Source organism: Ornithorhynchus anatinus, chromosome 11 (assembly GCF_004115215.2).
Source record: "Ornithorhynchus anatinus isolate Pmale09 chromosome 11, mOrnAna1.pri.v4, whole genome shotgun sequence".
Lineage (NCBI taxonomy): Eukaryota > Metazoa > Chordata > Mammalia > Monotremata > Ornithorhynchidae > Ornithorhynchus > Ornithorhynchus anatinus.
In genome coordinates this window covers 53,749,448-53,769,174 of record NC_041738.1, presented here as the reverse complement: position 1 = coordinate 53,769,174, position 19,727 = coordinate 53,749,448, and the positions used below count along the sequence as shown (strand labels likewise).

General features: G+C 67.2%; 1 protein-coding gene across 1 annotated transcript; it reads left to right on the top strand.

The window, feature by feature from the left end:
• The first annotated feature begins 560 nt into the window (after positions 1-560).
• On the top strand, positions 561-18,445 carry VPS11 (VPS11 core subunit of CORVET and HOPS complexes). Its single transcript, XM_029075415.2, has 16 exons — positions 561-741; positions 2,755-2,903; positions 3,806-3,941; positions 5,574-5,737; positions 8,520-8,767; positions 9,848-10,049; positions 10,594-10,745; positions 11,324-11,510; positions 11,770-11,916; positions 12,029-12,226; positions 12,691-12,852; positions 12,956-13,095; positions 13,184-13,386; positions 14,156-14,327; positions 17,143-17,365; positions 18,206-18,445. The coding sequence occupies exons 1-16, from the start codon at positions 582-584 to the stop codon at positions 18,368-18,370; spliced, it is 2,808 nt and encodes a 935-aa protein (XP_028931248.1). The 5' UTR covers positions 561-581; the 3' UTR covers positions 18,371-18,445.
• Positions 18,446-19,727: the final 1,282 nt, after the last annotated feature.

The following is a 19,727-nucleotide window of genomic DNA, read 5'->3' as shown; positions in this document are numbered from 1 at the left end:
ACTCAGGACAGAGCCTGGCACATAATTAGTGCTTAACACCTATCGTTATTATTATTACTGCTATCCTCTATTTACCCCATGCTTAGAACTGTGTCTAGCACATAGTAAGCGCTTAACCAATAGCACAGTGATTATTATTATTATTCTTTTATGGTATTTGTTAAGTGTGCAGAGCACCGGACTGATCGCTCAACATATTCATAACATTATTATTAATCAATATTATTCTACGAAGACGATGATGACGATTACCGCGGGCCGTTAAGGCCGCGGAACCTCGGGATCCCGGAACGGAAGGGACGAGGGGTGGGGTTCCAGGGGGAGGGGAAAAGGGGAAACTCCGCCGGGTCACGTGAGGCGGAGTTGGGAGGGGGCGGAAGGGAGAAGGCGGGGGGAATCGGGGTCACGTGACGGGCGGTGGCGATCGCGCGCCGGCGCCTCCCGGCTCACGTGACCCGCGCGTCCCCTCTCACGTGACCCCCGCGCCTCCCCTCTCACGTGACCCCCGCGCCTCCCCATCTCACGTGACCGCTGGGCGGGGGGGGAGGGGGGGAGGGGGGGAGAGGCGGCGCCCGGCCAAGATGGCGGCCTACCTGCAGTGGCGGCGCTTCGTCTTCTTCGACAAGGAGCTGGTGAAGGAGGCGGCCGCGGCCGATGGGGCCTCCGGACCCGCCAAGCCCTTCGCCCTCCCCCCGGGCATCACAGTCTGCGACTCGGGCCGGGGCAGTCTGGTCTTCGGGGATATCCTTCTCACCCCGGGCTGGGGAGGCGCGGGTCCTGGGTTCGAATCCCGACTCCGCTGGGTGACTGGGGGCAGCTCGCTTCACTCCTCTGGGCCTCAGTGACCTCATCTGGAAAATGGGGATGAAGCCTGGGAGCCTCCCGGGGGACGACCTGATGAGCCCGGATCTCCCCCAGCGCTTAGCACAGTGCTCTGCACAGAGTAAGCGCTTAACCGGTACCAACATTATTATTAGTAGAGCAGTGCTTTGCACACAGTAAGCGTTTAACCAATAGCATTATTCTTATTATTAGAATAATAATAATAAGCTTATAGTAAGCTTAACCAATACCAACGTTATTATTATTGGAGCAGTGCTTTGCACATAGTAAGCGCTTAGCCAGTACCAGCATTATTATTATTAGGACAGTGCTTTGCACATAGTAAGCGCTTAGCCAATACCAATATTATTATTATTATTATTAGAGCAGTGCTTTGCACACAGTAAGCGCTTAACCAATACCAACATCGTTATTATTGGAGCAGTGCTTGGCGCATAGTAAGCGCTTAACCAATACCAACATGACTAGTAGAGCGGCGCTTTGCACATAGTAAGCGCTTAGCCAATACCAACAGTATTATGATTAATAATGCCATTTGCTGATGGTGGCCTGCCTTAGGCGCCTCCCCCCGTGCCGGGCACCGTCCTAAGCGCCGCGGCCGTTACAGGCGAATCGGGCTGGACGCGGGTCTTGTCCCACGGGTGGGCCCCCAGGCCCACTGCCCGTCTCACGGATGAGGTCACCGAGGCCCAGAGGAGCGGTCGATCGTGTCTGTTGAGCGCCGGCTACGTGCGGAGCGCTGTACTGAACGCCGGGGGGAATACCAGACGAGAGTTGGGATACGGCGGGGCTCGGCGGAAAGAGCCCGGGCTGGGGAGGGCGTGGGTTCTAATCCCGCCTCCGCCACTTGTCAGCTGGGTGACTCTGGGCAAGTCACCTCACTTCTCCGGGCCTCAGTGACCGCCTCTGGCAAACGGGGATGAAGCCCGGGAGCCCCGCCGGGGACAACCGCATCACCTCGTATCTACCCCAGCGCTTAGAACGGTGCTTGGCACGTGGCGTGTGCTTCACAGATGGCGTCGTCGTTATTGTTACTATAGAGTCCTTGTCCCACAAGAGGGCTCCCGGTCCTCATCCCCATTTTACAGACGAGGTAACCGAGGCAGGGAGCCGTGAAGCGACTTGCCCAAGGTCACGCAGCTGACAAGTGGCGGAGGCAGGATTAGAACCCGTGATCTTCTGGCTCCCAGGCCCGGGCCCCAGCCGCTCCGCCAGGCTGCTTCCCATCTCTCAAGCGCTTCTACCGTGCCGGGCACCGTCCCGAGCGTTGGGGTGGATCCAGGCAGGTCGTAGCGGACCCGGTCCCTGTCCCAAATCGGGGCTCTCGGTCTCGATCCCCGTTTTCCCGATGAGGTCACCGAGGCACGGGGAGGCGAAGTGACTCGCCCGAAGCCACACGGCCGACAGAGCACGGACCTGGGAGCCGGAAGGTCCCGGGTTCTGATCCCGGCTCTGCCGCTCGTCCGCTGGGCGACCTTGGGCAAATCGCTTCGCTTCTCCGGGCCTCGGTGACCTCATCTGGGAAACGGGGACGGAGACCGACCGCGAGCCCCACGCGGGACGGGGACTGCGTCCGATCGGATTTGCCTGCGTCCACTCCAGCGCCGAGTACGGTGCCCGGAACAGAGCGCTTGACAGACACCACGACCGTTAAGTGGCGGAGGCGGGATCGGAACCCCCGGCCTTCCGACTCCCGGGCCCGGGCCCCAGCCCCTAGGCCGCGCTGCCTCTCCGCGAACGGGGTGCGGGGAAGACGTCAGTGTCGAAAGTGGGGCTCGCCGCCCGAGCCTCGGCTTCCCCAGCGGTAAAAGGGGCAGATCCGCCCCCGCCAGGAGGGGACGGCAGGCGGGAGGGGGCGCGGGGGGACGGGTTCTCCGGCCCGGGCTCCGTCTTCTCCTTGACCCCCGGCACATATGGAGGGGCAGATCTGGTTTCTGCCCCGCTCCCTGCAGCTCAGCTGCTTCCAGGCCTACAAGCTGCGGGTGACCCACCTCTACCAGCTGAAGCAGCATAACATCCTGGCGTCCGTTGGGGAGGACGAGGAGGGCATCAACCCCCTGGTGAGGCCCGGGAGCGACAAGGGCGGAGGAGCCGGGGCCCGTCCGCCAAATCCGCGGGATCGCGCTTTCCCTCGCGCTCGGTACGGCGCTCTGCATCAATCCGATCGTATCTAGTGAGCGCTTATGGTGCGCAGAGCACCGTACCGAGCACTTGGGACAGTGATAAGCTTGGTATTTGTTAAGCGCTCCGTCCCGGGCACCGTACTGAGCGCCGGGGCGGACGCCGAGGGCTCCCCGTCTTCGTCCCCGTTTTACAGATGAGGCGACTGAGGCGAGGAGACGTGAGGTGACTCGTGCCGAGCACCGTTCCAGGCGCTGGGGTAGACCCGGGGGAGTCGGGTCGTCCCACGTGGGGCGCTCAGTCTCGATCCCCATTTTACAGACGAGGCGACTGAGGCACCGAGAAGTGAAGTGAAGGCACTGACGAGCGGCCGGGCCGGGATTCGAACCCACGACCTCTGACTCCGAAGCCTGTGCTCTTTCCACCGAGCCACGCCGCTCCTCACGCTCCCCGCCCGCCACGAGCTCACACGGCGAGCCGTCGGTAGATGTCGTCGACCGAGGGGCCGGCCCGCGGCGGAGGAGCGGCGCGGCTGAGCGGAGAGCGGCTTGGGGGTCAGAGGCCGTGGGTTCTGATCCCGCTCCGCCACTCGGCCGGGTGACCGCGGGCCAGTCACTTCCCTGCGCTGTGCCTCGGTCACCCCACCCGGAAAATGGGGATCTAAGACCGGGAGCCCCACGGGGGACCGACCTGATCACCTTACGTCTCCGCCGGCGCTCAGAACGGGGCCCGGGGCGGAGTGAGCGCCTGGCGGATGCCGCGGTCGTTATGGAGGCGTGGGGACGGTGGGCCCGGGGGGTCGCCCGGCGGGCTGGAACCGGCTCCGGGGACCCCTTTGCAGGTGAAAGTCTGGAACCTGGAGAAACGAGACGGGGGGAACCCCCTTTGCACCCGGATCCTTCCCGCCATCCCGGGGAACAAGCCGACCGTGGTGTCCTGCCTCACCGTCCACGAGAACCTCAACTTCATGGCCATCGGTGAGCCGCGGGCCCCGGGGGTGGGCGGACGGGCGGCCCCTCTCACCGGCCCCCGCCTTCCCGCCCATCTCCCTTCCCGGCCGCCGCCCTGCGGCCGGAGGACGTTCCTCTGCCGGGCGGCGCCTCTCGACTCTCCCTAGGAGAAGCGGGTCGGCCGCGCGGACCCGCTCGCCCGTCCCGGGCCGTTGGACCGGCCACTCGGCTTCACCGCGCCTCAGTCTCCTCACCTGCAAAATGGGGACCGGACCCATCTCCCCCCTCCCTCGCACCGTCGGCCTCACGAGGGCCGGGGCCCGCGTTCAGTCCGATCGGTCGATCGGTGGTATCGATCGCCTGCTGGGTGCCGAGCTGTGTACTAAGTGGCGTTGGCGGCCGTGTTCCCTGCCCACGAGGAGTTGATCGTATTTATTGAGCGCCTACTGAGTGCAGAACGCTGTACTAGGCGCTCGGGGGGGGGGGGGCGGGGGTACAGTATAACAGGAAGCCGACGTATTTCCCGTTCACAACGAGTTTAAGGTCCAGAGGGGGAGGCAGACGTTAATATAAACGAATGATCTTTGGTAAGAATCTACTAGGTGTCAGACGCTGTACTAAGCGCCTGGGGCTTACCCGATGATCTAATATCCACCCCAGCCCTTAGTACAGTGTTCGGCCCCCCGGGAGGTGCTGGCCAAATACCGTAATTGTCATTTTTCTGACTATTTGGGTTTCGGCCCTCTACGGATTCCCTCTCTACACGTTTCCCTCTCCCTCTCAAGAGGAGCAGAATGGGGTGGGTCCACTTCTCCTCCCCCTCCGGAGACTGGATAATCCGCCCTCGGCTCCCAGCTTCCCCGGCGCTTAGCCCCGGGCCTCGGTTTCCCCGCAGGTCATTAGAACGTCACCGCGGCCCCTCCCGGGAGCTCGGCCCCGTCCGGCCGGCCCCGTCCCGTCCCGCTTCTCCAGCCCCGGGAGAGGCCGTCCTGATTCGGGCAGCGGGAAGGCGACCGAGTCTTCCCCCCGCGGAGAGGAATCCGCCTTGCTGCTGGGGAAACTGAGTCCCGGCTGTAGTAGTGATGATTACAGTGTCCGGCGTCCCCGCAGCGCATGGATGTATAGCTGTAATTTATTTATTTACATTAATGTCCGTCTCCCTCTCCAGACCGTGAGCCGGTTGTGGGCAGGAATGGGTCTGTTGTTGTTAAATTGATTAGACTGCCCTCTCCCTGGTGCTTTGCACGAAGTAAGCGCTCAGTAAATACGGTTGAATAGTAAGTGCTTGACAAGTGCCGCAGTTATAACAGTTACTGTTGTTATTGTGGTATCTGTCAAGCGCTTGCTACACGCCGGGCACCGTGCCGAGCGCCGGAGCAGATACCCTACCGTGCCGTAACCGTCATCCAGACGGATGGGTTCGGTCACGGTCCCTGTCCCACGTGGGGCTCACGGTCCCGATCCCCATTTTCCAGCCGAGGTGACTGAGGCCCGGAGAAGCGACGTGACTCGCCCCAAGTCGGACGGGAGCCGGGTGGCGAGAGCCCCTGACCTTCCGACTCCCGGGGGCCGGGGCTCCATCCGTTGGGCCTCGCGGGAGGGGCCGGTTTGGCCGCCGTCCCCGTCCCCCCGCAAACCCCCCCGCAAACGCCCCCGCAGGCTTCACGGACGGCAGCGTCACGCTCACCAAAGGGGACATCACCCGGGACCGGCACAGCAAGACCCAGGTCCTGCACGAGGGCGGCTACCCGGTCACCGGCCTGGCCTTCCGGCAGGCGGGCAAGGCCACGCACCTCTTTGTGGTCACCACGGAGAACGTCCAGGTAACGTTCGCGGCGGCGGTTCGTTCGGGCGGATTTCTCGAGCCCTTCGTCTGTGCTGCGCCTTGGCCTGAGCGCTCGGGAGAGGACGTTCTAACGACGGACACCCTCCCCGCCCTCGGCGAGCTTGTCCTCCGGGGTGCGGGACCGCTTTCGAGCAATCAGTCAGCGCCGTCTAGGGAGCGCTCGCTGCGAGCAGAGCGCTCTACCCCGTCAGTCGGAGTTACTGAGCGCTTACGGTGTTCGGACCGTCCGCTCCTTCGTTCAGTCGTATTCGTCGAGCGCCGACTGTGTGCAGGGCACCGTACCGAGCGCTTGGAAAGTACAGTTCAGCCACCGAGGGAGACGATCCCTGCCCACAACGGGCTCACGGTCTAGAAGCGGGGGAGACAGACAGCGGAACAGGTGAACAGGCGTTAGTATAAATGAATAGAATCATAGATACGTACATACGTATATACATATATATATATATATACGCCCAATTGCCGTGGGGCGGGGAGGGTGGGTAGGGCAAAGGGAGCGAGCCGGGCTGGGCTGTAGAAGGAGAGAGGGAAGGTGAGGTAGGAGGGGGCGGGGGGATGAAAACAGCTTTGAAGCCAAGAGTGAGGAGTTTTTGCTTGATACGGAGAGCCCTGGCTAAGCGCTTGGGAGAGTATAATATAACTGACACATTCCCTGCCCACAGCGAGCTTACGGTTTAGAGGGGAAGACAGACGTTGATAGAAATAAATTACAGATAATAATAACAACGTTGGCATTTGTTAAGCGCTTACTACGTGCACAGCACCGTTCTGAGCACTGGGGTAGGTACGGAGTAAGCAGGTTGTCCCCCGTGAGGCTCCCAGTCTTCATCCCCATTTTACAGATGAGGGAACTGAGGCCCAGAGAAGTAAAGTGACTTGCCCACAGTCACACAGCTGACAGGTGGCGGAGCGGGGATTCGAACCCATGACCTCTGGCTCCCAAGCCCGGGCTCTTTCCACTGGCGCTGGGCGGTTGGGGGGGGGGGGGGGGGCTGAATGAAGGGAGCAAGGATGGGCGACGCCGAAAGGAGCGGAAGACAAGGAGAAGAGGGTCGTGACAGTGGACCCGTGACCAGACCGTGAGCCCGTTGTTGGGTAGGGATGGTCTCTGTCTCTTGCCAAATTGTCCATTCCGAGCGCTCGGCACAGTGCTCTGCACCCAGTGATAAATACGATCGAATGAGTGGAACAGATCCGTTAGACCCGTTTCCCCGCCCGAGAGGAAACGTCCACGTGCCGAGCACCGTACCGGGTCCCGGGGTGGTGCGGGAGAATCGTCCCGGACCCGGCCCTCTCCCACACGGGGCTCACGGTCCAAGTAGGAGGAGGAGGATCCGGGATCGGATCCCCATTTGACGGGTGAGGAGACCGAGGCCTGGGGGAGGGCAGCGGCTTGCCCACGGTCCCGCGGCAGACCAGAGGTAGAGCTAGGAATGGAACCCGGGTCCCGTGATTCCCAGGCCCGGGCTCTCCCCGCCGGGCCGGGCTGTGAGAACGCGGGCAGGGGCGTCTGGGGCCGGGGGGAGGCGCCGCAGGCGAGAAGCAGCGCGGCCCAGTGGATGGAGCCTGGGCCCGGGAGTCAGGAGGACCTGGGCTCTAATCCCGACCCTGCCGCCCGTCTGCCGCGTGACCCTGGGCAAGTCACTTCACTCTCCTGGGCCTCACTTCCCTCGTCCGTCAAATGGGGATGGAGCCCGGGAGCCCCGGGTGGGACGGGGACCGTGTCCAACCGGATTCGCTTTTATCCACCCCGGCGCCTAGTACGATGCCTGGCACGGAGTAAGCGCCTGTAAACAGGTACCCCAATAATTGTCGTCGTTATTAATGTCACCAGTGCCCGTCTCCCCGTCTAGACTGTAAACTCACCGTGGGCAGGGAATGCGTCTGTGGAGTTTTTACGTCGTAGAAATATTGACGATCGTGGCGTTTCGTAAGTGCTTACCGCGTGCCAAGCACCGTCTCAGGCGCTGGGGTGGCTACGGGCAAATTCGTTCGGTCAGATTTATTGAGCGCTTCGCCCTCATTCACTCAGTCGTATTCACTGAGCGCTTACTGCGCGCAGAGCACCGCGCTAACCGCTTGGGAAGGACAGTTCGGCAGCAGATAGAGACATTCCCCGCCCACAACGGGCTCACGGTCTAGAAGGGGGGGAGCCAGGCAGCAGAATAAGTGAACAGGCGTCAGAAGCATCGTTCTAAATAAATAGAATTATAGAGCCCCACACGTCATTAATACAAAAAAATAGAACGGTAATTATAAACATGGCCACGTGTGCGCATCTTCACGTGCGGATGCACTAAGCGCTTGGGACCGTACGATACGGCCGGACACTGTCCCCGTCCCGCTTGGGCGTCACAGTGTGAATCCCCATTTTACGGATGAGATGACTGCACGAGGCGAACAGGTGAGATCACAGAGGAGATGAGTTCCGATTAGACCGTGAGCCCGTCACTGGGCAGGGACGGTCCCTATCTGTTGCCGAATTGTCCACTCCAAGCGCTCGGTACGGTGCTCTGCGCGTGGTAAGCGCTCGGTAGATACGACTGAATAACTGAGGTCCACAGAAGCGAGGTGGCTCTCCCAGGGTCTCCCGGCAGACAAGCGGCGGAGCCGGGGTGAGAACCCGGGTCCTGCCCACTGCCCGGTCCGGGCCGCTAGGCCGAGCCGCCTCTCGGCCCGGCGTCGCCCGCCCGGCCGGCGCTCCGGAAACGCGCCGGGCCGGCGGCCGGGCGGACTGACGGCGTCCTCGGGCCTCGCAGTCGTACCCACTGTCCGGCAAGGACTACCCGCGGCTGGAGCTGGACACCCACGGCTGCGGCCTGCGCTGCTCGGCCCTCAGCGACCCCTCCCAGGACCTGCAGTTCATCGTGGCCGGCGACGAGTGCGTCTACCTCTACCAGCCCGACGAGCGGGGCCCCTGCTTCGCCTTCGACGGCCACAAGCTCATCGCCCACTGGTTCCGCGGCTGCCTGGTCGTCGTCTCCCGCGACCGCAAGGCCTCGCCCAAGTGAGGGGCCGCCGGGAGGGTCGGGGGCGGCGGGCGGGGGCTCCCCCCGGGCCAACCTGCGGTTGGGCTCGGCCCCCGAGGCTCGCCAGCGGCCTCTCCCCGACGCCGATGGTTCTGACGACGGGGGCCACCGGCCGAGCGCCCGCTCCGTGCCCGGCACCGTTCCGAGAGATGGGGGGGATCCAGGTCGATCGGGTTGGACGCGGTGCCCGCCCCGCGCGGGGCTCCCCGTCCTAACGCCCGGAGGAGCGAAGCGACCCGGCCGAGGTCACGGAGCGGAGGCGCGGCCGAGCCGGGATCGGAACCCCAGGGTCCGGCCCGTGGCCCCCAAGCCACGCCGCTCTTCTCCCTCTTAAGCATCTCGCCCTCCCTCGGCGTGACCGTCCCCGGTCAGAGCGCTGGGGGGGCGGGGGGGGGGCGGGGGCCGCGGGTAGTTACCTCTACGACGTCAGGCGGTCGATCCGCCGCACGTATTGAACGCTGACTGCGTGCGGGGGTAGAATCCAACAGAGTCGGGAGACGTGGGTCCCCGCCCCCGGCGAGCTTACCGCTTCTACGGCTGACGGTAACTGGGGCTGTATTAGAAGAGCGCCCGGCCCGTAGTAGGCGCTTGACATCATTAAGCGCCGGGTTAGGGAGAATCCGGTCGGATCAGGCTCGGGGAGAGGGGCTGCCGAGGAGGTGAGGGTCGCCCGGCGGAGCCCGGCGGCCGCGGGCGGGAGCCCCGGACCGTGGCGGGTCTGGGGTCGAGCTTCACCGCGGGGGGGGGGGACCGCCTCCGGGAGCCGCCGAGGCCCCGGTTCGGCCCGGACCCGGGGCCCATCCGGCCGATTCCGGGCCGGGTGGAGAGGCGGAGGGAGGGGGAGCCCCGGTCCCTCCGTGCCCCACGCTTTCCGCAGGAGGTAGGGCGGGCGGGCCCCAGCCTGCGGACGTTGGCCTAAAGCCCCCGGGGCCGGCGGAGAGCGACGGACGGAGAGGGGGCCCGGCCCCCGAGCGCGTGGGGGAACGGGGCGGGTGGGCCGGGGGGCGCCGAGGGCCGGCCCGGAAGACGCTCTCCCCCCGACCTCTCCGCCGGCCCAGGTCGGAGTTCGGCGGCAGCGACCCGCGGGGCTCGGAGAAGCAGATCCTCAACGTCTACGACCTGTGCAACAAGTTCATCGCCTACAGCGCCGTCTTCGAGGACGTGGTGGACGTCCTGGCCGAGTGGGGCTCGCTCTACGTGCTGACGCGGGACGGGCGGGTCCACGCGCTGCAGGAGAAGGACACGCGGACCAAGCTGGAGGCGAGGCCGGGGACCCCGGGGGTCGCAGCCCGGCCGCCGGGGGACGGGCGGGCGGGCGGACGGTGGGGAGGGCCGGGGGGCTGGGGACGGCCGGCCCTGAGCGGCGGCCACGGTGTTCGTCGTGCGCTTTTCTCCTCGTGCCGAGCGACGCGGGATATTCAGGGCGGACACGGGCCGGTCCCGCTCTCAGCAGGAGGGAGAACGTTCGTCCCTTCTTTCCTCCCGTCGCGTCCGTTAAGCTCTACCTGTGTGCAGAGCGCTGTACCGAGCTCTTGGGAGAGGACGCCGTAACGATAAAGCGACACGTCCCCCGCCCACGTCGAGCTTACAGTCTAGAGAACGGTCATCGGATCCCTATTCTACGGTTAAGGAAACCGAGGTCCAGAGACGCGACCCGTCCCAGGTCACGCGGAACTGGCGTCGGAGGCCGGGTCCCCCGGGCTCTTCGCGCTGGGTCAGGCGGAGGCCGGACCGTCCCGGGGGTCCCCCCTCCCCCCCCCGCCGGCCGGAGAGAGGCCCAGAGCCGCGGGCGTTTCCCTCGCAGATGCTGTTCAAGAAGAATCTGTTCGAGATGGCCATCAACCTGGCCAAGAGCCAACACCTGGACAGCGACGGGCTGGCCCAGATCTTCATGCAGTACGGGGACCACCTCTACAGCAAGGGCAACCACGACGGGGCCATCCAGCAGTACATCCGGTCAGTGCCGGGACCGGCGGGCCCCTCGGACCCCCGCCCCGATCCCGGGGGGGAGGCGTCGGGGGACGGGGGCTCCTCCCCCGCCGGGCGGCCCGGGGGCCCGGAGGTGCCGGCGAATGACCCGTCCGCCCGCGGCGGGTGCTGGGGGAGGGCGCCGTACAACAGGAGGCGGATCCCCCGCCCGCCACGAGCCTCCGGTCCGGCCGGGGGAGCGGGCGTTAGTAGAAGTCGATAAATTAACCGCAAGTGTGGACTTGAGCGCCGCGGGGCCGGGGATGACTAAGGGGAGCGAGTCGGGGCGCCGCAGGAGGGAGCGGGAGGAGAGGAAAGGAGGGCTCGGTCAGGGAGGGCCTCTCGGAGGAGGCGGGCCCCGGATAAGGCTTCGGAGGCGGGGTGCGGGCGGGGGCTCGGCCGTGAGACGGGCAAGACGGAGGCCCGGCGAGACGGTCCCGTTAGAGGAGCGGAGAGTCGGGCGAGGTAGGCGGGCGCGTGGTCGTCGAGGGCTTCCGAGCCGCCGCCGAGGAGTTTCGGTTCGACGCGGAGGGGACCCCCCCCTTCCCTCCCTCCCTCCCGTCCAGCACCATCGGGAAACTGGAACCGTCCTACGTGATCCGGAAGTTTCTGGACGCCCAGCGCATCCACAACCTGACGGCCTACCTGCAGACGCTGCACCGGCAGTCCCTGGCCAACGCCGACCACACCACCCTGCTGCTCAACTGCTACACCAAGCTCAAGGACAGCGCCAGGCTGGAGGAGTTCATCAAGGTACCCCCTCGTCCCCGGGGCCGGGCCCGACTCCGGGCAGACGGAGGTACCGATCGGGGACCAGCGGACAGATGAGCGACGGCCGTCACAGGCGGCGGAGCGGAGTACGGACCGGGGCCCTCCCCCGGGATCGGGGACCCCTCTGCCTCGGCCCCGGTTTCCCCGGGGAGGGGCGGGGGCTGCGGGCCGGGGGGCGAGCCCCGGGGCCCCTCCCCGGCCGCCCCCCCGACCCCCCGCCCTCTCCCCGCCCGCGACTCAGACGAAGAGCGAGAGCGAGGTGCACTTCGACGTGGAGACGGCCATCAGGGTTCTGCGGCAGGCCGGCTACCACTCCCACGCCCTCTACCTGGCGGAGAACCACGCCCACCACGAGTGGTACCTCAAGATCCAGCTGGAGGACATCGAGGTGGGGAGGGGCCGAGGCGGCCGGGGCGGGAGGAGGGGCGCCGGGGCCGCCGGGGGGGAGGCGGGGGCGGGGGTCCCGCCGCCAGCCTCCGCCCGCCCCGGCCGTCCTGCAGAACTACCAGGGGGCTCTGAGCTACATCGGCCAGCTGCCCTTCGAGCAGGCGGAGAGCAACATGAAGCGCTACGGCAAGATCCTCATGGTCCACGTGCCCGAGCAGACCACCCAGCTGCTCAAGGGGCTCTGCACCGACTACCGGCCCGGCCGCCCCGGCCCCGCCGGCCCCGCCGACGCGGACGTCCCCGGCTGCAGGGTGAGGGTTCGCCGGGGACCCTCCCCCCCCCCCCCCGACCGCCCCCCCCGCCTCCCGCCCCCCGCCCAACGGGACCGAGACTCCGTCCCGCCGGGCGACGCCGGGAGAGCGGCTTCGCTTCTCCGGGCCTCGGTCTCCTCGTCCGTCGGACGGGGATTCGCTCCCCGATCTCTCGGCCCCCTCGGCCCGTGGGCTCCACGTGAGCCCCGGGACCGCGTCCCGCTCGATCGCCCCGTGCCCGCCCCATCGCCCGGCGCGGTGCTCGGCACGCGGCCCCGGCGTCCCCGTCTGTCAGACGGGGGTGAGGTATCCGATCCCTCTCCCCTCTCGGCCGGGTGCCCCGTGGGGGACCCGGCGCCGCGTCCCGCCGGGTCGTCCCGTCTCCGCCCCGGCGCGCGGCACGGTCCCGGCGCCGGGGGATCCGGGCCGGCCGAGCCCACCCGGTTCCCCGGCCCCGGTCGCAGGCCAACTCGGAGGAGTTCATCCCCATCTTCGCCAACAACCCGCGGGAGCTGAAGGCCTTCCTGGAGCACATGGGCGAGGTGCAGCCCGACTCCCCCCAGGGCATCTACGACACGCTGCTGGAGCTGCGCCTGCAGAACTGGGCCCACGAGAAGGACCCGCAGGTCGGGCCCGGCGGGCGGGGGCGGCCCGGCGGGCGGGGGGCCCGGGGGGCGGCCGCGGGGGAGGGTGGAGGCCAGCGCGTCCCCCCCCGCCGCCGTCCCCCAGGTCAAGGCGAGGCTGCACGCGGAGGCCGTCTCCCTCCTCGAGAGCGGCCGCTTCGCCGCCGTGTTCGACAAGGCCCTGGTGCTCTGCCAGATGCACGACTTCCAGGACGGCGTCCTCTACCTCTACGAGCAGGGCGAGCTGTGAGCCGCCGGGGAGGGCGGGGGCGGGCGGGGGCGGGGGGGCGGCGCCGGGGCCCCCGCGCGCTGACCCCCGCCGCCCCCGGCCCAGGTTCCAGCAGATCCTGCATTACCACATGCAGCACGAGCAGTACGCGCAGGTGATGGGGGTCTGCCGGCGGCACGGGGAGCGGGAGGGCTGCCTGTGGGAGCAGGCCCTCAGCTACTTCGCCCGCAAGGAGGAGGACTGCAAGGACTACATCGCCGCCGTGCTCAAGCACATCGACAGCAAGAACCTCATGCCCCCGCTCCTGGGTGCGGCGCGTCCCGCCGGCGGGGAGGGAGCGGGCGGAGGGCCGGGGAGGCCCCCGGGACGGGCAGCCTGGCGCGACCCGGTTCCGGACCGGGCTCGGGCCCGGATCGTCCTCGGCCCCCCCCCCGTTGCCGCCCGCCCGGGAGGGCTTCCTCGGCCTCCCCGGCCCTCCCCCCCCCCCCCCGCGACGATAACGATCGTCGTGTCCGTCAAGCGCGCGCCGGGCGCGCCGCCGAGAGCCGCGGTCGGTACGGGCTCGTCGGGTCGGACCCGGTCCCCGTCCCACGTGGGGCTCGCCCTCTCCGTCCCCGCTTTCCGGATGAGGCCCGGAGAAGGGACGGGCCCGAGGTCACGCGGCGGAGCCGGGATTGGAACCCGGGTCCTCCCGACTCCCGGGCCCGTGCCCTCTCCGCCGGGCCCTTCCGCTTCTCCGTTTACGTACCGGGCGCTTCCTGAGCACTCGGGAGCCTCCAGAACGGCAGAGTCGATCGTAATGACGATAACGTGGGTGGCGGTTGAGCGCTCACCGCGCGCAGGGCACTCTTTTGGGCGCCGGGGGAGATACGGGTTGTCCCACGCGAGGCTCACGGCCTTCGTCCCCGTTCTACCGACCGGGGGGCGGGGGGGGACCGAGGCCCGGAGAAGTGAGGCGACCTGCCCGCCGTCGCACGGCCGACAAGTCGACGGGTTCCCTCCGCGCCTCGGAGGGACGGACGGGGCGGGGGGGGACGGGGGACCCGCGGGGGCGGTCCTTACGCTCCCTCCCCACAGTGGTGCAGACCCTGGCCCACAACTCGACCGCCACGCTGTCCGTCATCAAGGACTACCTGGTGCAGAAGCTGCAGAAGCAGAGCCAGCAGATCCGGCGGGACGAACTGCACGTCCGCAAGTACCAGGAGGAGACCACGCGCCTCCGCCGGGAGATCCACGACCTCAAGACCAGGTGCCCCGAGGGCGCCGGGGGCGGGAGGGAGGGCGGCCGGGGACGCCGGCCGGCGGGGGCGGCGGCGGCGACGCGGAAACCTCATCCCCGAGCGACCCCGGCCCCGCGATTCATCCGCCCACCCTTCTCTCTTCCCGGCGCCGAGGGCCCGCGGGAATCAAAGGGCGTCCGCAGACTTCAGTGCGTCGTACTCCCCCGGGCGCTGAGCACGAGGCTCTGCCCACGGGAGGCGCTCTGTAAACGATAATCACGCTGCTCGTTGAGTGCCTGCCGTGCGCCGAGCACTGGGGCGGAGCGAGGTTAATCGGGTGGGACCCGGTCCCTGACCCGCCCGGGGCTCACGCCCTCACCCCCGCGTTACGGGAGAAGCGGCGCGGCTCAGAGGGAGGAGCCCGGGCTTGGGAGTCGGAGGACAGGGTTCGAATCCCGGCTCTGCCGCTCGTCGGCTGCGTGACTGTGGGCGAGTCACTTCACTCCTCTGTGCCTCGGCGACCTCAGCTGTACAACGGGGATTAACCGTGAGCCTCGCGTGGGACGACCTGATCGCCCCGTGTCTCCCCCGGCGCTCAGAACAGTGCCCCCTGCACGTAGTAAGCGCTTAACAGATACCAACGGTGGTATTATTATGAGGTGACGGAGGGGCGGAGAAGGGAAGCGAGGTCCCCGGGGTCCCACCGCGGGTAGGCGGCGGAGCGGGATCGGGACGCGGATCCTTCCGACCGCCGGGCCGGGGCTCCGTCCGCTGAGCCGTGGCGCTGCCACGGGTGCGACCCCTCGACGACCTGGACCGTGAGCCCGTTGCGGGCGGGGGATCGGGCCCGCCGCCACTGATGGGGTGACTCTCCCAAGGACGCGGCCCGGTGCCCCGCACGCGGCGGGCGCTCGCATACCACCGGGTTACGGATTCGCGTGGGAGATGACGTTAACGTCTCTCTCCCCCTCTAGACTGTAAGCTCGTCGTGGGCAGGGTACGTGTCTGCCGACCGTCTTGCGTCGTCCTCCCCCGAGCGCTCCGTACGGCGCGCGGCAGGGAGGAGGAGGGAGAGGAGGTGGAGGGGGGTGGGGGCTTCCCGTGCGGCGGCGAACAATGCTGCTGCGTCACGCACATGCAGCTCCCAGCAGTGCTTTGCAGCGGAAGATGGCGGGAGGGCGGCGGGGAGGAGGCGGGCCCGGGCCGGACGGGCGGTCTGTGGGCCGGCGGGTGGGTCGGTCTGTCGGTCGGTCGGCGGGTGGGTGGGGGCGGGCTCCGGGCGTCGTCGGGGCCCGGGCCGTTCTGCTGCAGAGCCCGGTGGGGGGGGGGGGCGGACGGGCTCCTCCTCCTCCTCCCTCCGCCCGCCCCCCGGGCCTCCATTGGCCGCTCGGCGTCCCGGCCCCACCCCCCGCGGTGAGCGCTCGGTGAAAGCCATCGACGGTAAGGACGATGATGGTGAGATAGCGGTGATGAGGATTATTGACGCAGCCGCTCGGTGGAAAGAGCCCGGGCCTGGGAGCCAGAGGTCATGGGTTCGAACGCCCGTTCTGCTGCCCGTCAGCTGCGGGACTGCGGGCAAGGCGCTTCGCTTCTCCGTGCCTCAGTTACCTCATCTGTCAGGCGGGGATTACGATGGCGAACCTCACGTGGGACAGCCTGTATCTCCCCCGGCGCTTAGAACAGTGCTCTGCACATGGAGAAGCAGCGTGGCTCAGTGGAAAGAGCACGGGCTTTGGAGTCAGGGCTCACGAGTTCGAATCCCAGCTCTGCCACTTGTCGGCTGTGTGACTGTGGGCGAGTCGCTTCACTTCTCCGTGCCTCAGTTCCCTCGTCTGTAAAATGGGGATTAAGACCGTGAGCCCCACGTGGGACAACCTGATTCCCCTCTGTCTGCCCCAGCGCTTAGAACGGTGCTCGGCACATAGTAAGCGCTTAACAGATACCAACATCATTATTATCATCAGTAAGCGCTTAACAGATACCAACATTACCGTCGTCATTCTCTGGACCTCAGTGACCTCCTCTGGAAAACGGGGACGAGGACCTTGAGCCCCACGAGGGCCAACCTGATGACCCCGTATCTCCCCCGGCGCTTAGAACAGTGCTGTGCGCCTCGTAGGCGCTTAACAGATCCCAACGTTATCATTATTATTATCATCATTATTGACGGGTGGCCAGCGGCGTGCCCGCCGGAGGCGGGACGGGGACCGCGTCCCGCCCGATCCGCCTGTAATGATACCGACGGCCGGTATCCGTTAAGCGCTTCCTCGGTGGGCGGGCACCGTTCTCAGCGCTGGGGTGGATCCAGGCGGATGGGGTCGGATCCAGTCCCCGTCCCGCGCGGGGCTCGCCTTCTCGATCCCCGTTTCCCGGATGCGGGAAACCGAGAGGCCCCGGGACGCGAAGCGACTCGGCCGGGGGCGCGCGGCCGGGCCGAGCCGGCCCGGGGACCCGGGACCTTTCGTCCATCCGACGGCATTCGTCGAGCGCTTGCTGTGTGCAGAGCACCGTACTGAGCGCTCGGAACGAACCGGTCGGCAACAGACAGAGACGGTCCCCGCCGTCCGACGGGCTCACGGTCTAACCGCGGGAGACGGACGGACGAGAACGAGGGCGACGGAGAGAGTCGAGGGGCAGGACGTCCCGTAAAGACGATGGCGACTAAATAGAATCGAGGCGACGTACGTTTCGTTAACCAAGTAAATAGGGCGAGGAGAATATGCATACTTGCGACGCCCGGGCTCCGGCGGGCCCACCCCACCCCGGCGCTCGGTAGGGGGCGCGCCCGGCCCACGGGACGCGCGGGACGGACAGCGGACTCACCGTCGGCGTTCCCCTCCCCAGCCCCAAGATCTTTCAGAAGACCAAGTGCAGCATCTGCAACGGCGGCCTGGAGCTGCCTTCCGTCCACTTCCTCTGCGGCCACTCCTTCCACCAGCACTGCTTCGAAAGCTACTCGGAGAGCGACGCCGACTGCCCCACCTGCCTGCCGGACAACCGCAAGGTCACGGATATGATCCGGGCCCAGGAGCAGAAGCGGGACCTCCACGACCAGTTCCAGCACCAGGTGGGGGCCGCCGGGAGGAGGCCGGGCCGCGGCGGCGGGCGGGGACGGACGCCGGCACGGGCCCCCTCCGGGCCGTGAGCCCGCCGTCGGTCTGCTCGTCGTTCCGTCGTACTCTCCCAAGCCCCCGGGACGGGGCTCTGCGCACGCTGAGGACTCAGTCGGCGCGATCGGACGGACGGACGGACGGCCCGTCGGGACGGGGAACGGTGGTCGTCGGCCCAACCGTCGTGGTAGTTAAGCGCTCGACTGCAGGGGTAGATACGGATTCATCGGCCCGGACCCGGTCCCCGTCCCTCGAGGGGCTCCCGGTTGAAGTAGGAGGGAGGACGGGGATTGAATCCCCATTTTACCGATGAGGAAACCGGGGCCCGGAAACGACCGGCCCGGCGTCACGCGGGAGGCGAGTGGCAGAGTCGGGAGGATGGTCTCCCTGTGGGCGGGGAACGTGTCCGCCAACTGGGTTGCCGCGTCCTGTCCCGGGCGCTTAGGACGGTGCTCCGCGCCTGGCGAGCGCTCAGTCGGTACCGTCGATCGCCCGATTGTGACGGCCCTCCTGTCCGTCCGTCCCGTGCCCGTAGGGCCGGTCGAGCGGGAGAGAGCGCGGGGCTGGCGGCTCGGGGACCTTGAGGGTTCTAATCCCCACCCCACCGTCGCGCGTGACCCCGGCCAAGTCATTTCACCTCCGAGTTTCCTCCTCTGTAAAATGGGGATTGAACGCCGTGCCCCGTTCTCCCCCGGGCGGGGCCGGGGCCGACGGGTCGGCGTGGCGTCCGGCCCGGCGCTCGGCGCCTCGTCGTGACGGCGGTATCCTTTACTCTCTCCCCGTCCCCCTCCCTCCAGCTCAAGTGCTCCAACGACAGCTTCTCGGTCATCGCCGACTACTTCGGCCGCGGCGTCTTCAACAAGCTCACCCTGCTGACCGACCCGCCCGGGGGCAGGACGGCAGGCGGCCCGGAGGCCGGCCTTCAGCGAGATCTGCTCCTGCAGGGCAAGCGGGGCAACTAGGGCCCGAGCCAGCCGGGCGGCGGCGGGGCGGGGGGAGGTGGGGAAAAGCACGCGAGCGTGTGGAGAGAATGGGTCTAGGGAACCCAGGCGGGAGGGGCCGCGGACCCTCTCCCCTCTTCTGGGCCCGGCCTCTCGCCCCGCTCCTCTCTCCTGCCGCTGTGGGTCCGGCGGCCACGGTCGGTAGACGACAGAGGGGAGGACGTTGGGCCTGGAGACCCCCCCCCACCCCGCCCCCCGAAACACCTTCGCTTCCGGATCGCAGAGACTCACCGGAGCGCGGCTCAGAGCCCGTCGTTTCAAACGCAGCGCTTTCCGAAAAACGAGTGGAACCCCAGTGCCCGGGGTCCGGGCAGAAGGATCCCACCCTCCCCCAGCTCCTCCCCCTGGGCGCCCAGGGGGACACCGGTGCCTGATAGAGGATCCGGGGAGGATGGTTTTCTTCCCCTCCGGGGACGCGGCCCAGAGTTTGCGGGGGAGAGGGGCCGGGGAGCGGCGGAGGAAGGGGAGATAGAAAATAAAAGGTTCTGTATCGTCACGGCTCTGCCCTCCCGTGTCCGTGTGAAAGCGGGAGTCCAGGCCGTCGGACGGCGGCCGGCCCTCCCCAGGGAAGGCGCGGGCCTGATGGCCCTGGGTGCCGTCCCCGAACCGCCGCCCGGGCCCCGCCGCCCGGGACTTGGGTCCCGGGCAGCAGCCAGCTCTCCTGCGAACCCTTGTCCTTCCCACCGAGACTCTCCTTCCAGAAACCGCCGGTCCACTTCCCCTTCTCCAGCCCACGGCAAGGACCAGAGCCCAGCGCTGGACTCCTTTTCCTGCCTCGGGTGCGTTGGGCGTGTGACGCCCGCACCCCCGGCCCCAGCTCCGGTAGGCCGACTCCATCTCGGAGGAATTTTGGTCTTTTGTAGAGTCTGGGGAGAGCCCAGAAAGGGAGGGACCGAAAAGATCCGCGCCTCCGACCCCATCCCGTCACACCTGATCCGGACTCTTGCCCTCGACTTGCCTCTTCGGCCGTTCATTCCCCGACGACCTCTACCCCGTCGCCTCCAGCTGCGCTCGTGGATCCCCGGGCATAAAAAACCCCCCTCCCTCGACCGCTCTGGCTCCCTCCCGTCACGAGGGTAATTGTGGTATTTTTTAAGCGCTTACCGTGCGTCGGACGCCGTCGTAAGCGCTGGGGTGGACGCCGTCCCCGCCCCACACGGGGCTCGCGGTCTTAATCCCCACTGGACAGGTGAGGCGCGGGGAAGCGAAGCGACTAGCCCGAGCTCACAGAGCAGACGAGTGGCGGAGCCGGGATTGGAACCCGTGACCTCGTGACTGCCGGGCCCGGGCTCTAGCCACTAGGCCGTGGGCCCGTCTC